This window comes from Bacidia gigantensis, assembly GCF_019456465.1.
Source record: "Bacidia gigantensis strain McMullin 20006 chromosome Unknown contig_278, whole genome shotgun sequence".
Classification (NCBI taxonomy): Eukaryota; Fungi; Ascomycota; class Lecanoromycetes; order Lecanorales; family Ramalinaceae; genus Bacidia; species Bacidia gigantensis.
Genome location: NW_025408606.1, coordinates 406,674 through 425,996, shown reverse-complemented (window position 1 = coordinate 425,996; position 19,323 = coordinate 406,674). Strand labels below are relative to the sequence as shown.

General features: G+C 48.4%; 6 protein-coding genes across 6 annotated transcripts; 2 read left to right on the top strand and 4 right to left on the bottom strand.

Moving 5' to 3' along the window:
• Positions 1–18: 18 nt before the first annotated feature.
• KY384_007598 (uncharacterized protein) lies at positions 19–1,353 on the bottom strand (the record flags this gene model as incomplete). Its single annotated transcript, XM_044816089.1, has 1 exon — positions 19–1,353. One exon carries the CDS (start codon positions 1,351–1,353, stop codon positions 19–21), a length of 1,335 nt encoding a protein of 444 aa, XP_044666729.1.
• A 601-nt stretch (positions 1,354–1,954) lies between these two features.
• On the bottom strand, positions 1,955–3,524 carry KY384_007597 (uncharacterized protein; the record flags this gene model as incomplete). Its single annotated transcript, XM_044816088.1, has 2 exons — positions 1,955–3,409; positions 3,462–3,524. The coding sequence occupies 2 exons, from the start codon at positions 3,522–3,524 to the stop codon at positions 1,955–1,957; spliced, it is 1,518 nt and encodes a 505-aa protein (XP_044666728.1).
• A 698-nt stretch (positions 3,525–4,222) lies between these two features.
• Positions 4,223–5,308, bottom strand: KY384_007596 (uncharacterized protein; the record flags this gene model as incomplete). Its single annotated transcript, XM_044816087.1, has 1 exon — positions 4,223–5,308. The coding sequence occupies one exon, from the start codon at positions 5,306–5,308 to the stop codon at positions 4,223–4,225; it is 1,086 nt and encodes a 361-aa protein (XP_044666727.1).
• Positions 5,309–5,829: 521 nt separating this feature from the next.
• On the top strand, positions 5,830–10,650 carry KY384_007595 (uncharacterized protein; the record flags this gene model as incomplete). Its single annotated transcript, XM_044816086.1, has 8 exons — positions 5,830–5,903; positions 6,344–6,620; positions 6,671–6,826; positions 6,887–7,215; positions 8,060–8,499; positions 8,592–9,236; positions 9,913–10,466; positions 10,519–10,650. The coding sequence occupies 8 exons, from the start codon at positions 5,830–5,832 to the stop codon at positions 10,648–10,650; spliced, it is 2,607 nt and encodes an 868-aa protein (XP_044666726.1).
• Positions 10,651–12,027: 1,377 nt separating this feature from the next.
• KY384_007594 (uncharacterized protein) lies at positions 12,028–13,542 on the top strand (the record flags this gene model as incomplete). Its single annotated transcript, XM_044816085.1, has 1 exon — positions 12,028–13,542. One exon carries the CDS (start codon positions 12,028–12,030, stop codon positions 13,540–13,542), a length of 1,515 nt encoding a protein of 504 aa, XP_044666725.1.
• Positions 13,543–15,106: 1,564 nt separating this feature from the next.
• KY384_007593 (uncharacterized protein) lies at positions 15,107–18,295 on the bottom strand (the record flags this gene model as incomplete). The annotated part of the gene is made up of 6 exons (XM_044816084.1): positions 15,107–15,726; positions 15,776–15,791; positions 15,831–16,055; positions 16,111–16,123; positions 17,109–18,096; positions 18,148–18,295. 6 exons carry the CDS (start codon positions 18,293–18,295, stop codon positions 15,107–15,109), a joined length of 2,010 nt encoding a protein of 669 aa, XP_044666724.1.
• Positions 18,296–19,323: the final 1,028 nt, after the last annotated feature.

Here is a 19,323-nt window from a genome sequence, read left to right as displayed (position 1 = left end):
TTCTGAGACCTCCTGCAATCACCGTACGATTGCGCCTTTCAAGGTTTTGACTTTACAAATGCCTCCACTTTTCGTCTTGAGCATCCCTAGCGGCTTCACCTCCCCTTTCAACGCTTCAACATCGCCATTGTCAAACCCAACTCGACCCTCTTGCGTAGTCGTGAAACCTGGCTGTAAGGTCTCGAAGATTTTCTTCTTCGGATTCAGCTGACCTTCCGGCTCGCCCTCCCATCCTTCAAAGGATAGTCGTTCCCCTGCGCTCGTTCCCTCGGGAGGGTCTACTAGCTCTACCGGCCCTTTGTGATCATCTACTTCACCTTCTTTCAAGCGCGGCGACGCGGCAAGCACCATTGCTGCGGACTTGATGCCTCGCATCGTTACAGGCTTGAGGTTGCATACTGCAACAATTTTCCGCCCTTGCATCTCTTCAAGCGGCACGAGTCCGTTCAGACCAGAACACACCGTTCTTACTGTCTGCCCTTCATATTCAAATGTGTTTTCGGTGTTGGGAGAATCACCGCACGCTATAGTTGAAACGTACAGCGAGTCTGCGTCGGGATGGTGTATGGCTTTCACAATATGGCCTACTCTCAAATCTATCAGACGCGGCGAAAGAGGTGCTGGTGCTGGTGCTGGTGCGGCTTTCGCTTGCTTCGGCTCCTTTACTTTCTTCTCCTTCTTCGTTGAAGGTTGAATGTTTTTCGCGGGTTCGCTTGCAACCCCTTGTAAAGAAGGAGCTGCTGACTTGGTGCTTTCATCTTTACTTCTCTCTGCTGGAAGACTGGTTGGGCCGTGGGTTGATTTCGCCGCTGCAATAGCAGTAGCTGCGGAGGCTTTCTCTTTCTTCTTGCGCTCCTTCTCTTCCTTCGCATCTAGTGGCTTATGTACAAATTTGACATCACTAGGATCGATGTTGACTTTCTCATCTTGTTCTAAGGAGAGTCCGAATAGGGGTGCGTTTTGCACGGCGTCAATGTGTCGAACAATGTGATGGTGGCCTCTTTCTCCGGTTCGTTGCTCTGGTGACCAGTCTCTGACGGTAGGACGAAGTCTGTAGTACAATGCGAGATCTGCTATCGAAGGTTTGCTGCCTAATAACGTGGTTCGTGTAGAGAGATGTATGTTGAGAGAGCCTAGTCGCTCAAGATGCTTTGCTTCATCTTCACCGGGCGATGCTAGATGGGAGGACGTGATGAGCCACTGCGAGACTTCAACTTTCTCATTTTCGGTATATGAGTGTTTCGGGTAAAGCTTCTGGGACAAGTCGTTGAGATCCAGCTCTGTGCTAGTCGGTGGCACCTGGGAAGGAAATGAGGCACGCAGAAAGTCAATCAAGCCTGACACTGTTGCCATGGCTCTAACATGGAGGACTCTAGGCAGTGGCGTCGACAGCAATACCTTGGCTGGATGCAGATAGTACTGACCAAGACGAAAGGCCACTTTGCTGATATATGAAGGGATACCGTTTGCTTCCTTTTCTGACTCAATTCAGATAAAAGTTAAGCTTTTTTGAGGTTCGAAATGGAACAGTCAGCGCCAAGCTCCACGGTTTGTGTCAGGTTTCACACGTGTGAATTTGAGAAATGCAGTCAACACCCGCAGCCCAATCAGCCTGATGAGCTTAAAGAGCCTCCAGTCTTAGCTAGCCAAAGCATGAGACAAGTTCCTTTTATTGCCACCGCTCTTATAGGAGTTACAGCAGCTCTCTCGTCTCTCAATATCTTCCCCAACACCTAGATATAAAGCGCCGATAGCCGTGCTTCTCCAAGCTGCCAACATATCCAGCAATTCAGTCGCCGCTTACCATATGCTATTTCCCCCAGTCGTAATCCTTGGAGCACATTGCTTCCAAATTGATGCTCGCCTTCATTGTAGGCCCTGCTCACTCCCTGGAATTCATCGAATTGTTCTCCAACTTAGTTCTACTGCGTTGTTCCTCACTGTATCTGACAGCTCAGAAGATCGATTGATCTAAACCAAAGACACTGCTATACCCCATCGCTGGCAATGGACTTGCGGGAGGCGGACTTTGGTCCTCAACGTTCTCTTGTGACGATGGTATGTTCTCTTTCGGGTGGTCCACGCAACTTGACGCTTGAAAGGACATTTTGCGGTCATATCCTAGAAGTGTACGAGGTTCCGTGTCTTCATGTATGTGAAATGCTGACTCGGTCGACTGTTCATTCGCACCCTTCATCAATGGCCTGGTTCTTTGAGGCTGGCAGTGTGTCAGGCTTGCGAACCAGCGTGAAGGGATTGCGGTATCTGTTAGGAAAGTAGTCTGTATCGAGGCCACCGTAGTATCAGTACCAGTCGGAGAAGGTTGGTGTTCACGTAACCGAGTGGAGTCTGTTGATGTGTCTTCTACTGCTTCTTGGCTACTGAAGAGACTGTTGAGGAACTCGAGGTCCATCTGCGGACTTTGACACTCTTCTATATCTCCATCCACCGGGGACGGTACAGCAGTAAGGGCAGTGACGCAAGGCCTCTGGTTCGCTTCGAAAAGAGCTAAGTCACCTAAATTATGCGACGTAATTTCTGGGTTTATGGCGATTCTGGGTTTCTTGGCTGGATGTGTACTGACTGCACTCTGTTCATTCCCAAGAGATGCTCGTGTGGGTTGGGCAACACTGTTGATGAATTTTGGCCAGTACTTGTCACCCCTAGCGCATTTATACACGTCAAGACCCTCTGGCTTGAACATGATCCAGTTTTTTCGACTAGAGCCTTCGGGCCGAGACTGAAAGAACGTTCGCATGCTAGTTTGCAAGCCTTGGTACCGAGCAATTGTCTGCTCAATCAATTCAGGGTCTTGGAATTCATCATACGTAATAAAGCCGAAATCCCACATCGTTTGCAGTACTTGCGGCCAACCAAGTGGCAAGTACTCACTCTCTAAAGGTGCTCCCATCTGGAGCGTGTACAGGCACCTATCGTAATCCGTCAAATTATTGTAATCAGCTACCAGCTCACAATGAGGATGTTTGAAACCAGCAAGTGTCACGTCTGCTCCAAAATGAATTTGAGAGTCCGAGAAGTCCATGTCGGTATTGGGAGGAGTCTGTTCTGGACCGGACTCCTGAAGTTGGAAGATCTGCTGTTTTGATACTGGTATATCTCGAGCTACCGTAGGCGGAGCCTCAGAAACTAAGTTGAGAAATTTGGCCGCGTGAGCGGGTTTCAAGACGGCGTCAGCAGGGTGAAATCGCGTATTATAGTTAGGATGGTAGCCGTGCGGTCTGACTCGAGACGACCGACGAAAGCCATAGTTTGGCTCTAGGTTCTCTCTCGAAGCAGCAGCTAGCTCAAAGTGAGCCGGATGAGCATCCTTTTCTGCATCTGCAAAATATTCTGTAGTTATTTTGGCTTGGGTGATGTTGTTGTTGCCTGACGCGAAAACTTTGGTCTCCTGCTTGACAGGTGTTAGAATTATCAGGCTTGGAAGCGCCACAATCAAATACCTTGATAGCTCCTTCAGGTTCTGCCTGCTTTTCTAGTTTCCTAGCAACCCTTTTTGGTCGCATAATCGCGTCGAGCGGATGATAAGACTGGTCATATTTCAAGACATCAACATGCTGTGTACGAGCTGACCTACGAGAACCGCTCGCTGGAGGGGTCACACTGCTGCCCGCCATGGAACTGCGAGCCTCTCCTTTTGCCCAGTACAGAAAATATCACGCCAATGAACAGTTGTTCGAGTTCGAGTTCAGTCACAATTCCTTTTTCGTACTTAGAGTCGAGAAATTCGTTGAAATTACCTTCTTATTGCTAGCGAAGACGGATCGCAATGGCAGTTACACAATGTTATGGATGGGTAGAATTCATATGGCCTGCTAGGTTTTGAAAAGATTCTGGAAATGGTAGGTGGCACGAGTAAGGGGTAAAACATAAAAGTGAGATGAAAGTGATGTGGAAGTGACGAGCCTTTAGCGCCGCTCTGGAAATGGCATAGAAAACTCCCCAGCACTGAGCAAAATTGCATCTCTTATCTTGTGAGCTGGTCGACATTCTGACACAGGCCAATTCGAATGCAATTGTACTACCACATCAATATCCAATTCCCAAAACGCCAACGCTTTCATGGCGTCGTTATCTAAACACTTTAGCATCCAGAAAATCGCTTTCGTCAATGCGTTACATCGAGGCCAAATGGCCACCATACGTACTCTTTACTTTGCCTACCAAATATCTTCGAGGTGCACAGACGTCACTTTCGGAGACGTCATACCCTTGCACTCCTTACTGTCCTTCTGATAGCACTCATGTCAATTTGAATACTCTCCTCATCAGATCCGTCATCGATCTCAATTGCACCAGCACCTGCAAAAGTGACTTGCTTTAGAGGCGGAGGCCCAAACTTGTGGTCAATTGACACCTCTATGGACTTCTCTTCCATGGTATCACTTGGTGGTGTGGTGCCCCCAACGAGGGTCTTCTCATCCTCCACATCCTCCACATCCATTTCATGTGCTCTTCGCGCTTCTTCCTCTTTCTTTAGCTTTTCGACTTCCTGGGTAGCGATAGTTCGACAACTGGCGAAGCGTTTCCTTGTGCCCTCTATCTCTGCCTGGCAATCGCCGTCTCGCAAGAATTGATGTGCTCCTCCTTCGCAAAGGTTTTGAGCGTCTTCTAAGTCTTTGTCCGCGTCTTCAAAATACTTTGTTGCGTTGCCTCTGGGCTGTCGGCCCAATCTCGCCTTTGCCATCATCAACTTGGGATCTAACAAGAGCCCCTCCATTCTGTCACTCGATCTATCTTGCGAAGCTGACGAAGCCATTCCCATGGCGACCATTCTTGTTTTGATTGTAGCAGCATTCTTGCCCTTTCGTAAATTGTTGCGCGCCGTTGCGATATTCTTCACAAGAGCTTCAAACAGACTTTGAATTTCGGAGTCATAATAGACAACAACCATGCTCTTTGTTCGATAGCGACAGTGATTTGAGGGTGCTCCAGATAAATCCGAGCCAGCTCGTCGTTTGCGGTGGAGGTCCCGAGATGCGAATGGTTCTAAATTGCTGGATTTCTCGGGCTCGCTAGGTAGTGCTGCGACTGCTTTGGTGGGCATTGAGGGGCCATCTACATTCATAGCTGAGAGGGCGGTCGTTTCAATGTCCTTGCCTGGCCGCAGAGACTCAGTCGAATCATGCTTTTTCCTCGTCAATTTGACCTCGCCATGTTGGCTTATGCGCGTAAATCGCTCGTACTGTATGTCGCATTTTGAGACTAGTTCATCGAGTTTGGTGAGCCATTGAGGAACGCTATCTGCAAGAAAGGAAAAGGACTGCAGAGCATCCATCTGTGTAGCCATCGGTCGTGAATAAGCCAACAGTTAATAAGAGAAATGATATGGAGCTCTCCAAAAACAAGGTCGCCTGATTAAAGCATGAGTCTTGGAGAGCAATTGGGGTCCCTTCAAACATAGGACGAGGAAAGGTGCTCAATGGTAAGCGTATGGGAACATGTTTCAGTTGTAACAGTACTCAAAGAGGCCATAGGACATGACGAGAACATCAAAAGAGGATCTATGGCAACAGGGAAGGACCCCCCGATCACACATGGCACTCAATCAACAATGATAATGTTTGTAAGTGGGAAAAGCAATGGAGAGAGATGGTGCTTACTCAGCCTCTCAGCTCAAAGGGAAAGGATCGGCCCCCATGAAGAGGGCCGCCTCGGGCGCTGTGAATACGAAATCCCGCATGCTGGCTTGCGAAAGGATGCACTAGGAAAGGCTACTCCATCAGCCAAGTACATTCTTATGAAATGCACAATAATAATGTAAAGGGGACCAACATGCCATTCCGATGGCTATAGATGTGTATTGCCAACATGCTGAAAGTGTTGATTGTGTGGAACAAAGCCTCCCAAGAGCCAAACTCGAGATTGCGCATTGATGATATAAAGTGCGTTTGAGCAAAGCGGCCCGAGAAGACAATTGACAGCGGCGGCCCGCCAACGGCGCTCGTCACAACGTAAGGTAGTTGACCTCTACTCTACCATAATCTGGCAGTATTTGGGAGCACTTTCGATTCATGTTGCTCTTTCGGAGAGTGAGCGATAGAGCTCTTAGAGGCACAAGCAGGAGGAACCTCCATCTGGCACCGCCATTCCTGCTAGGCAAGTACTTTTGAGCGAGGGCATAGGTATCTCAATTCTCCAATCTGAAGAACTACCAGATGAGCCTTATCATCCGCGGTTTACCTACCTCACCAATGCTCAGCTTCAAGAGCGGCGATCCCTGGCTGCAAAACATCTTCAAAAGTGTAATCTCTGCCCGCGTCTCTGCGGCATCAATCGCTATGAAAGGACAGGCTTTTGCCTCATCGGCGCTCACACCGTGAAGGTTGCAACTGTTGGGCCTCATTTTGGCGAGGAACCTGCCATTCAAGGCCACAGAGGAAGTGGTTCAATCTTCTTTTCTGGCTGTAACTTGCGATGTGTCTTCTGTACGTGGCTTTGCTCTTGAGCTTTGGACGACAGCTGTGCTAATTCCTGATCTTCCATGCCAAAACCATGACATCTCTCATCAACGGACTGGTCAGGATTTGACTCCTGAGGAGCTAGCAGAATCGTTTATGAGACTGCAAGAGTATGGGGTCCACAACATCAATCTTGTCACCGTGAGTCCATGTTGCTGTGCCATCGATGAAAGAATCTCAATCCCTTCCAGCCCGAACATGTGGCGCCTCAAGTTGCCCTAGCCATCTTGTATGCAAAGGAAATGGGCTTGAGCATTCCCATCATTTACAATACGAGTGCTTATGACTCTGAAGAATCTTTGCAGCTATTGGACGGGCTTGTGGACATCTACTTAGCTGATTTCAAGGTGACCAATTCTGTGTAGATTGACGCTGCTGTCAAATGACCAACGTGCTAATTTTGGAAGCTCTGGGAACCAGAAAGCAGCAAGCGACTTTTGAAGGCGGAAGACTACCCAGACACTGCCAGGAAAAGCATTCAAATCATGCAGAGGCAAGTGGGCGACTTGAAATTCACTTGTGATGGGCTTGCGAAACAAGGGGTGCTGCTCAGACATCTAGTGATGCCTGGGAAGGCAGAAGAAGGGCGTCAAATCATGGCCTGGTTGGCGAAGCATGTCTCGACCGATATCTGTCTAAACGTGATGGAGCAATATCGACCAGACGCACATGTTGGCAAGTCGCGAAAAATTAGCAAGACCGCCAACAACGCCGGCTCGGAGACAGAGCCGGTAAGGTATGGTTCAATCAATCGTCCAGTTGACCACGATGAGGTCTACAGTGTGCGGAGAGCAGCCGAATCTGCTGGAATTTGGAGATTTGTAGAGCCGCCGCGTCATCAAGGCTTCAACATTTGAGCCAGCTGCTGCATTGTGATGCCTTCTCTAGCCCGTTTGCACGGACTGTAAGCTGGCCATCATTCGTACCGAGACCCTCGGTGCAGCTCTACCTCCTCTCTTACACCTCAGGTATAGCTTCCTTTTTCAGGGGCGCCAGATGACAAGTTCGGCGTACGATTCACAGCGCTTATACAGAGTCTAGGATCTGCCTGTCAACTCGCGCCTTGAGTAGCGCCAAGCAAGGAAAGAAGGGATCTTGCCCTACCCACACGAAGGCAACACGCCCTAGCATGGTGTTTAACCATTTTCCCAAACGAGCAATATCTCAGAGCGGCAGCGGTGCTGCCGGATGCTGACATTGCACTATCAAGGGAGATCTGGCCTCAATGCCACGGGACCCAATGCGAAGGCAACATCACTGTCCGCTTTTCAGCGAACATCCAACTAAAGTAATGACTTTGTATGCCTTCTTCAGGCCTTCCTTCTGGCGTCACAAGGCAAGTTCCACGGAAAATGGAGGCGGCGTTAATTCGGGCGCTAGGGCACGTACGTCATACATTGCTTATACAATGCAGCCCTAGCCAATAAGGCGAATCCTAAAAGTACAGCTATTGTATGAGTTGACAAATCTTTGGTCACACTAGGTTGTGAGACTGCCTCGACTGCCAATGACAAGCTTTTCTGTCACCGTGTGATCCACTTGTGCGGAACTCTGTTACGAAAGCTTACTATTTGACGTAGTCTTTCTACAAGCAAAGCCTTTGCCTACGCTCGATTGCTCTTGCTCCACATGCATGAGATCTGCTCTCAATCAAGTGATTATTTCATTGACTATTTTGTAAGGCAGACGCCTCTCTCATTTCTTCGCGGCTTTGTCTCTCAAGCCATCGAAAGCATGGTTTATCATACTGGAGCTGCACATGCTCCAATAATTGACATTCGACAAGGAAAGCAGAGCACGTCACTGAAGGATGAGATATGGTCGTCCATGAGATCCGAAAACAGGCAAGAGAAGGTCCTGCCTACTCTCCTGCTCTACGACGAGCAAGGACTTAAACTGTTTGAAGAGATCACCTACCTCCAAGAATATTATTTGACCCAGGCCGAAATTGACGCGCTCGAGCGATGGGTCGTCAAGATTGTTGAACAACTCGAATCAGATGCATTGATACTGGAACTAGGTTCGGGGTGTGAATGAATGGTGAGGCCGCGTTCTCTAGGCAGTACTAACGGAGATTCAATAGAAATCTGCGCAAGATACGGATTTTACTAGATGCTTGTGAATTGGCTGGAAAGCCTATCAGCTATTATGCACTTGACGTCAATGAGGCAGAGTTACGTCGCTCACTCAATGCCATTGAAGGCCGCTATGACTGCGTAACGTGTCAAGGTTTACTTGGATCGTACGAAGATGGTCTGAAATGGCTCAAACATCCCGACTTGAAGCATAAGCACAAAGCAATTCTTTGGATGGGATCATCGATTGGTAATTTCAGTAAGGCTAACGCTGCTTCCTTCGTTAAAGATTTCTCGAGTGTTCCACGCAGTAAAATGCTGATCGCCGTCGACGCCTGTCTGGACAAGGACCGAGTGCTTAAAGCCTACAATGATACCAATGGGAAAACGCACGAATTCATTCTGAATGGGCTAAAGCATGCCAACGACTTGATCGGGGAGCAAATCTTCAATCTTCAAGATTGGAGCGTCATTGGGGAATTTGACAGTCTCCAAAAATGTCATCGTGCGTCTCTGACCTCCTCCAGGGATGTCTTTGTTGCTGGAAAGATTGGCTTTAGGGCTGGCGAGAGAATTTGCATCGAAGAGAGCCACAAATATTCTTATGAAGATATTGTATCGTTGTGGGAGAGCGCAGGAGTAATTTCATTGTCGACATATGGCAATCCGGCGGATGATTATCGTAAGGCCCCCCCGCCCCCGGGGGAATTCCTTTACCCCGTCAAAGGGTACCAGGCCACGAGCTGAGATATCAAGATATCCACACCATCTGCCAGCGACCAATCACATTTGCAAGAAAGCCGCAGGAGTACGCGCCCCATCCTGTCCCAACCTTGAATGAATGGCACGAGCTATGGAAGGCATGGGATCTTGCTTCAAGAAAGATGACCCCAAGCAACAAAGTTCTATCCCGGCCAATTAGTCTCCGCAACCCGTGTCTTTTTTACTTCGGTCATATACCAGCTTTTCTCGACATTCATTTGACGCGGGCAACTTCAAGTTCTCCAATAGAACCGGCTTCATTCCAGACCATCTTCGAAAGGGGAGTTGATCCTGATGTGGAAGATCCACAGAAATGGTAAAGCGGCATCATATCATTTTTGCAGCCCTCGAAACTGACTACTTTTGCTCACAACTTCAAGCCATTCCCACAGTGAAATCCCAAACGAATGGCCCGCTCTCGACGAGGTTTTTGCCTACCAAGAGCGTGTACGCCAAAGGACGCGTGATATGTACGGAAGAACCGACTTTAGCAAAGACCGTAAAGTCGGTAGAGCCCTATGGCTTGCTTTCGAGGTGAGTAACGCAAGGGAAGTTGCTGTGTGGAAAATTGAAGCTGAAATCATCAATTGTTTTAGCACGAAGGCAGGTGTCGAAATGCTATGATACAGTCTCAACTAATTGCAGTCTAGCCATGCACCTGGAGACTTACATGTACATGTTGTTGCAAAGCGATTGGATACGCCCCCCAACAAATAGTATTCCCGATTTCGAGGCCATTGCAACGCGCACAGCAATGGATGAGTTGCCGAACGAATGGACTAAGATACCAGGAACTACCCTTGATGTAGGCTTAGATGATCCTGAGAATGATGAAGGACCCGATCGCTTTTTCGGGTGGGATAATGAGAAGCCTCGACGCAAGAGACATGTAGCTGGCTTTGAGGCTATGGGGAGACCAATAACAAATGGCGATTACGCTACTTACCTTGAGCAAAATGATATCAAGGAGTTTCCCGCATCTTGGTCCGTTTCATCGAAATTTCAAAGATCAGACGGAGATGAATGGGATGGCAAGCGACCGAACGGGCTACCGAAAACTCCTAGCGGGCTATTTGTCCGGACTGTGTATGGGCGTGTGCCTTTACAATTTGCACGCTCTTGGCCTGTATCGGCTTCCTACGACGAGCTGGTTCGATGTGCGCGCTGGCTAGGCGGGCGGTAACGAATAATACTGATCCAAGCGGGCGTTGCTGACGCCTCGTAGTGTGCCGACCGCGGAGGAAGTGCGAAGTATTCACCACTACGCCGAGATAAACCAGGACAAAGCATCCGCAAGCATTCTTGAAAGAAAGATAGCTGCGGTCAATGGGTAATTGAGAAACTGGTTCATGATAGCATTCGGTTCGTGCTGATATATGACTCAGCCATCTATCTAATGACGGCGTCCAGATATCACCGCCATCTACACCTTCTTTCACCAATGGCGGGGCGTCCATGGGGACTCTCTTCGCAAATTTGGAAGGCTGCAACGTAGGCTTCAAGAGTTTCCATCCTACGCCTGTGATTGGGAATCGAGTTTCAGGCAGATGTGAGTTTGGGGGATTGTGGTATGTAGTCGAGTTTCTTTCTCCTCTTTGGACGATGTCCCACACTCTATTTATGTACATGGATCCCCATGACGCTTTTAAAAATGCTTTCTGTTGCCTTTTTCCACCGTGAAGAGAGCCGCCAAGTTGAATGCCTCTCGGTTGCCATACTATGTGCTAATCTGGAACTAGGGAATGGACGTCCACTGTCTTGGAAAGACATGAGGGTTTTGTGGCCGGCGCACTGTACCCTGCATACACAGGTTCTCCGATATACTTTCATCGCACGGACACAATAGCTGATGATATGACAGAGGATTTCTTTGATGACAAACACAATGTTGTGCTTGGGGGTTCGTGGGCAACAATTCCACGTTTGGCTGGTCGCAAGACTTTGTGAGTCTAAATCTTCTCACGAGGTTCTTAGGAAGAATTCTGACGTTTCTTGAAGCGTTAATTGGTACCAGCGGGCATATCCCTACGCCTTCGTAAGGACCAGAACCTGACATGCCAACTTTTCGCTAACCTCTCATAGGTTGGAGCTCGGGTGGTCCGAGATATCAAGTAGGGAGCCTTCTAAGGTCTTCTAGCATCTTCGCCGCTTTTCAACAAAGTAGCGCCGCTGTCTCCGAGACTGATTGGATACAGCACGTATCCATTGCATCTTCTTTTTTCATGGCGCTTCAACGTAAGTACATGGGAAGGCTACACTCCTTTGAAAGTTTGGTGCTCAATGTAAGCTCGTTTCGTACAATAGAAGACTTTCTCAAGAACGCATGCTTGCTCATCGAGCCCTAGGGCAAGCCAGCCCCATTGTCATTTCGGATAAGACTTTCAATGTGTTACGCACTCAAATGTGTTGTTTCCACTTCCCCGCACCAGGAATGCAGAATTACCGTGTTTGCATCTCGTGTGCCAACCTCGAACGAGCTGCAGGTATCCGTGAAACTGTGTTGTACTTTTGGGTTGTCAATTCTGTCTCGTTCGCGACTGGAAGATCACTTATTCTTGGTGTGAGTGCGTTCACTGTGTCGGAGTCTTTGTCTTTGCATTGTTCTGGGAGCACATTGTTCTCTTTTCAATTTAAAGCCTGATAAGTGACCTCCTACCACCGTTTTATAATCTAACTCTACGGCGAGTCACCCTCCGCACACGGAAGTAAGAATGTCTGCCAATGCGTGGATCGTCAATAACCGTGGTTTGGACCATAAGTGCGGCACCTGCGCCACGGTTCTTTCTAGCCCTCGAGCCAAGCGGACGTGCTTGTCAGTTCACGAAGAACCGTGCAGCCGTTTCCATAAGACTCTATTTTTCAGGAGGCAATCCCATGCCTGCGAGTCCTGCAGGATAACCGAGAAAGTCCACCAGAACCGTCATAAAGACATTTTCAAACTGACACAACAGCTGAAGGAATTAGACACCCTGGAAAATAATGGTACAATTCAGAAAGAGAGGAAGACACCGGGAAGGCAAAGTGAAAGCTTCATACCCAAAACAGAAAAAGAACCGCTAGATATACAAAGCTGGAAGGACGGCTCGAAGGAATTCCAAGCCCAAAGGCGACTGGAAATCGTCACAACGGCGGATGTCCAGCTAGTGGCTGATATTTTGCATCCGACGATTGAGCCCAAACGATGGCAAGGGATAGAACTCAGAGGTGACGCAAAGATAGCCTCAGGCATTGCAAATCAGCAGGATAAGAAGCGTAGCAGTCTAGGGGATATTATAGCCGGCTTTGGTGTCACGCCTACCCCTTCGAAAAATACGAAACAGCGCAAAAGGCTCATCGACAAGCTCAATATAGCCGTAGCGGCCGATCTGACCGCGTTCGAGAATGAACAAGCAGAGACAATGGCGAGGAGAGCGGGATATTGGCGCTACGTGAACAAGCGGTCATACAATGAGATGGTACGCCGTAATGAAATATGGGACTGGGCTAGTGGTGAGAAGCTATCAGAGATCGATGAAAGTGAGCTTGGTGACAGCGTTGACGACGGTGACGATGGCTTGGGAACGACTGTTCGAGCTACAACGAAAGTAAGCGACGATCTTTTCTCATCTAACCTTACGATGGCAACTAATGACTCGGAGCGAGATACTGGTAGTGGTCATCCAAGAAGCAGCACAGCGAGAGAGGCTTTGCTAGGAAGTCATTCCTGTGGCATTGAAAGGGATGATCGAGTAATGGAAACGAAAATACGGGCTGCCTCACCACCGGTCAAAATTCCTGATCCCACACCTACCAAAGCTTATCACAGAGACAAGACGATAGCCCGTGAATTTTGTCAAACATCGCCGATGCCAGCTGAAACGCCAGAGAATGCGTTTAGTCCTCTTAAAAGGGAAGTTCCAGCCCCACGCGACGAAGTCGATGGACCAAATAGCTGCTGTCCTGACGACTCGGAAAAGCAAAAGCACCCTGAACACTGGCCTTCGCTTGGTCGCAAAGAGGAAGCAGCGAAAGATGAGGTCAAAATCGCAGTCAAGAAGTTGAAAATCCTCAATGTGACAGGGACATTACTTGAGAAGCCTAAGCAGGCCAAGCGCTTTGTGAAACCAAAGAGCTCCTCTCCAGCTACGCAAGGGAAGTTTCTCAAAGTCACGACCAGCCTGAAAAGCTTAACCAACACGGACGAAGCCTGGACCGATGTCGTGAGTCGAAAAAGGAAGCAAAAGTGATAAAGCAGTTGCCATCGTGATTTCGGGGCTTGCGGCATATCTTCATTATGCAACATACAGTGACTACGGACTGTTATGGGGATTGGTGAACCCCTCCTCCAAAAGTGTAGACGATGATACTGACCGTACCATGATATAATATTGCAGCGAGCCTGCATTCTACGATTAAGGATGTGAGAAATGTTTTTGCCCGCGGGATTGCCGAAAGCACGAATGCATTCTATGACTTATCACATGCATAGGTGGATTTTTGAATCTAAGCAAAAGCATTTTTGAACTCACATGATACTTGATACCGTAGAGGGATGGTGCTATCGATCCCTTTTGCTGATTTCTCGACTTCTGAGCCGCTTGCACCTGCAGCGAATGGCCACAATGAAACAATTTTCTGACAATAGGAGGCACAGCCAGGTGTTACATATTTCTTTCAAGGGATTAATGCCATTCAACGTCCTTAAATTAGTTGCTTTCATTTGCTGTTGTATGTTTCCCGGCCTTTAGACCGCCTGAAAACCCTACAACGGGGTACATTCTATCTATTGTTTAACGGCAGAACGCCTTACTTAGTAAATAACTATCCCCCGGTTGTCCCTTTTAATAAAGAATCTCTGCCGACAGAGCGATGCCAGTCTAACGATCTGCTGCAACGACCGATTGCATACTCTTTGAAAGCTTTAACGGGTTTCTCTTCGAGATCTCGTTTCGTTTTGCGTCTGTGGCAGCGGGGTAGAAGTATTTCACTACCGGCTAAACTGATGCATTGAGGTATAGGTGGTCGGAAGGCTAAGGGCAAATGCGTGCAACTAGTTCATTACTATTTGAGAGTCTTTGGCATACGACCGGTTTATTTGCTTCAGGCATGGCTTTTCTATTAATCATAAGATCAATGCCATTTGCGATAATCATAATACCAAAGAGGGACAATGCAACATCGCGAGCATCACGAGAACGCAGAGGTCAGTAAGCTACATTAGCGAGGACATTTTGCATTGTTCTCTAGCTGCTTTCTAGTCTCATATGGCGGCTGACACAGTCCATGCAGTCAATCAAGCCCTCATAATAGCTCTTAGGAATACTAGCTAAACCACGCTGCTTTAATAAATAACAGGCTTGTCCATCATATCGACCTTCGTCTAGAGACGCGTGTCGTCTTCATACTCGCTAGAAGGGTTAAGGTAAGACGGCGAAGGGCTGATTGATCTTCCTAGGCGCAGGCCTCTTTCACAAGTCTTCACGAAGAAAGCCGTCGAAGACGCCGTAATCTGGGATTCGATCGATACGTCTCGCCTTTGAAATCCTAACATCTGAACGAAGCTAGACGACCGTCTGATAGCTTCTGTTCCGCCGGTGTCGTCCATGCATACCAGTACACCTGGTAGTGAGACGGTTTAGGTGCTGTATCATATCAAAATGGGTAGGCTAACGGCCTAGGGATACCTCGAAACCGGCACCTGCCCTCTTGTTTCAGTTTGCTGTTAGACAGGTCATTTCATCCATCTGATCATATCAGGGCTAAGAATCCCGTCTTTGACTGGCAAGATGCTCGTTCGATGCTCACTTTCGCCTATAGCTCTGATGGTATATCCGTCTTGCTTTGCTTCAAAAAATCAATGAACTTTTGGTCTTTGCAAAGCTGGCTCTTTTCAGTGTAGAAAACGATGCACAGGCCTACATTACCGAGACGCCCTAGTCTTCCAGCGGCTGCCTTGTATTCGGAAAGGGTCTTGGGGACATCCCACATGACGACGACTCCTGTAGCATTGAAGTTCAGACCCCGAGCCAGCAAGCCTATCGTCCCGACCATGATCGAGCTTTGATCCAATCTGTACTGGAAGGTTGCGATTTCACGATCTGCCTGGTCCATCTTTCCATATGCGATTGTTGCCAGCTTCTCTGATACATTGATGGAGCGGAGGAATACCTGGAGAAGTTGGTGAACTTTGGTGGCTGTATGGCGGCTTTGGGTCAGAATCAGTATCTTGGTCTTCTTACTGGGTAGTTGACTGAGCATGTTTTGGAAGGCGGCCTGGTCGTCATCCGTGCGTCGTAGTAGTCGCTGCTTGACACACATGTCACGAATAGACTTGATTTCCTCGATCACCTCCTCGTTGTAGTCAATCTCTACGAATTTGTCGGTCGCGGACTTGCAAAGTTTTCGGAATCCATCTCTGAGCGGCTGGGTAACTGTCTATGTCAGCTAGACTTTCTTCAACTCATCGATCGCGAGACTTACTTTCCGGTGCGAAAAACTAAGTGGTATGAGCTTCGGTCTTGAGCATCGATGTGACTTTGTTCATCTCTTCCTTCCATTCGGGCAACATCATGGCGTCTGCTTCGTCGATGATGAAGTGACTTAAGTAAGTCATGTCGATTTTGTGCTCGTACTGGAGAACATGTGCTAATCGTCCCGGCGTACCGACTAGGATGTCACATGTATCCACGAGCGAGACGACCTGGAGAGGGACGTTCACACCTCCATACACAAGACGCGCCACAAGATTCGTTCCGACCCACTAGGCAGAGATCAGTATGAAAGTTTTAGACTATGGGCTGGCAGAGTGTACTTACAAAGAAGCCATCCCTGGCATCGTATGGTTGATGCAAGGAACGGACACACCGCAGTGTGTGTATATATATTTATAAAAGAAGAAGCAAGTGACAATGATAACCTTGTCTCATGCTCAGAAAGGTTCGTCATGCAGACAGTGCTGCGAATATATAGAGAAGTAGGTAGCTATGATAGGTAGACCATGAAATGCGAAGAGGCTTTGACCCTCCCAGTCCTTTGCTGGAGAGCAAGGGAGGTTGAAGAAACAGAAACTGACCGGGGGAGGAGGGGGTTTATATACCCCTCGCTTCTCACTTACACGTATACTTTCGGTGCTTGAATCATGATGTCTGAGACGCAGGTCACATGCTGCAGTGAGACAATACACGTGAAGGTCCATCAGCGAAGGGTAGCGGGTGAAGGCGAGAGAGATTTGGTGGTGTGTGTTGTCTCAAGCGGTGAAGACTCTGCGAGTTAGGGGCAAGGGGCGAGTGAAACTTGGATGTTCGTGTTGTCGCCGAAGGTGAAGGCTCTGCCAGTGAAGGGTAGGCGGTGGTGGCAAGAGAGCGGTGGATGCGTGTATTGTCTCAGCTAGGGTGGAATGTGTAGAATACTAAGTGATGGACAGTGTGAAGGACGTGGCACGTGAGAGATTATTGATAGTGTTTGTCTTGGACTTTGCTTCGTAAATCAAGTGTGAAGAAACTGATACTGTGTCTTACAGCACAAATTCACCACCCAATCACAACCTTGCATGCCGAATTCCTTGCCTTCTCTTCTCCTACGCATGACTGGCACGAGTGACATGTCTCAAATGCATGGATTGGACTGCATTGTGATGAGAAAATGCAGGTGAAGCACTTGCCTCACTCAACGGTGAATTGGTGTCTGAGAATCAATGTCGATCACATTGTGAAGTGAGACAGCGCTGGTGAAGAGTTAAATTAGCAAACAGGCTGAATACAAGGTGGAAGACAAAGGCGTGAATGGTAAGCCATAAATCTTAATGCTTGGTCACACTAAAAAAATCGGAATTTCATTAGCCTTTGCCGATGTGGCCTTATCATGATCCTTCAAATCCTGTTCTCTCATAGCTCTCAGTTTAGCTCTGATTGCAGCATTGCTAGCGCTCTCCTCTGCTTTAGCTGGACTCCGGGCTGGTCTTGAAATGGGTCGTCTTGATTTTGATATCCGTGAATGGGTTTCCGTAGACATTTCGAGGCTCACATCTAGGGGCGAACGCCTGAAGGGTTTCTCAAGCTGCCTCTGATGAGATGTCCCCGTTTGTTGGGAACGCCTCGCTGGTTGAGGCACTGCTTTTGAGAAGTCCGGCTGCTGTTTGTCTTTCATCCATGACGAAGAGATTGTCTTCCCGCTTACAGCCACTGGGGCGTCGAGATCATCGGTATCGTCATCTTCAGTGTGGATTGGCCTGTCATTCGCTTTGATTTCTGTTTCAAAGTCGCTATGTCGGGACTTTGTAGGGGTCTTCCGCTCGGATTTCGCGAAACCTGCAGCAGCTCGTGTGTGGCTCCTAGCTCCATTCAACCCTGTCAGACTTTTCAGATCCGCCCTAGGGCTCACTGTCATGAATGACTGCAAGTGCGTGCCCTGCCACGGTTCGTTATCGCTGTGAATCTCGAAATCGCTATTGCTTGCTTCTTGTTCGCAAATACCAGAACCACCTAATACGTCCTCCACCCCCGTCCTAGTCTTTGTGTATCTTGCAACAGCATCCTTCTTCATCTTTAGCTCGCTACGCATGATGGTCTTGCTATCTGTAGGTCGACACATATTTGTTATCGTTGAAACATCACGATCTTTCGCCAGAGTCTGCAGGCGTTGGTATTCGGCATGATGGAGATGGCGGGTGAAAAGCTGCGCAGTGGCGAGGAATTCATCCTCGACCATGATATAGATGTCATCAGAGTCAAGGCCGGCGCGCAGAGGCGACTGAGAAGGAAGTGTAGGTGGAGGGGGTGAAGTTGAGGGCGCGCGGTCTTCTTCTTTGGTTAGATGAAGTAGCGATCGATTGGAATATATGATCAGTCACTTACTTGTTCGCGTAGGCTGGACCTTTCGTCTCCGACCTGTTCGCTCAGAGTCAGAATCAAGCTCGAGCTGCCTTTGACGTTTTGATGGGGGTGCAGATGTTTTGGCAGAAGCTGTATCATTGCCCGTGAGCCATGGAAGAACGCGACCCATGAGACTCTTTCACGCCGAGAGAACGATCTTCAGGGTATGAGCATAAAATCAGTCAAGTCTAGAGTAGAGTAGAGAGTAGGAACTTTCCCCAGATCGCGGGTCCCTGTAACCCTAAGCTGGCCCGCCCGAAAGCTTAAGGTGGGGTCATTTGGGCCTAGACTCCGAGCGGGCTTTCCCACGTGGCGGTCCTGCCTGTCACTCTGTCAGAATGGTGGAGGATCAAGTCTCGTCTACTTCTTTCTCATCTATCAACTAATTACCAGTGAACAATTACTCTCACCATTTGCTCCAGCCTAAGCTCGTGATTAGGGGTTCCAATATCTCGCCTGGGAAACTCCGGTATCACCCATGAGCGTTGAAGACATCTTTGCTCCCAGCATGAGACAATCTCCACCTCACAAAGACCATTTGAAATGCCCATGGAGCATGAAATGGCTCGGTGCATGCACTGAGAGCGCCCCGCTAGAAACAACTCCAAAGGATCGTAATCCTTATGCTCAGCTTCAAATGGCTAAAACATGCCCTATGTGACAACCGAGACCACTTATTACAGGTAGCAAATGGTGTTCTTGAGCTTTAGAGCGACCGTGAATCTGTAACAGTGAAAAAGCACGAGCGCCAAGGGGCCGTGAGATAAATTTGTGAGGGATGAGGTAGAATAGCTGATAGCCTGATACCCAGAAATCTCAATTGAGTGAGTCACGTCGATTCCAGAAGGAAGGAGAAACAGCTTCATGAGCCTGCGATATCTGGGCCAATCCTCAGGGCAGGTTAGCGGTCTACCTCCGTTCTGCACGTTCCTGCATCAAAGCTGTCTAATTTCCGGCGCACGGGGATGATTAGGCTCATGTGTAACGATTAAAGATAATTCCAATGTATCCTTTGAATTAAGAAAGCCTCATGAGACTTACAGTCTAGCATTGTCCTATCATACTACAATAGGTTCCAGCTTAGTTGATTGTCCAATGTATTCCTTGTATAGGAGACTTCTGAATCTTCAATCTCAAGCAGTCGTCGTCAAAAACAAG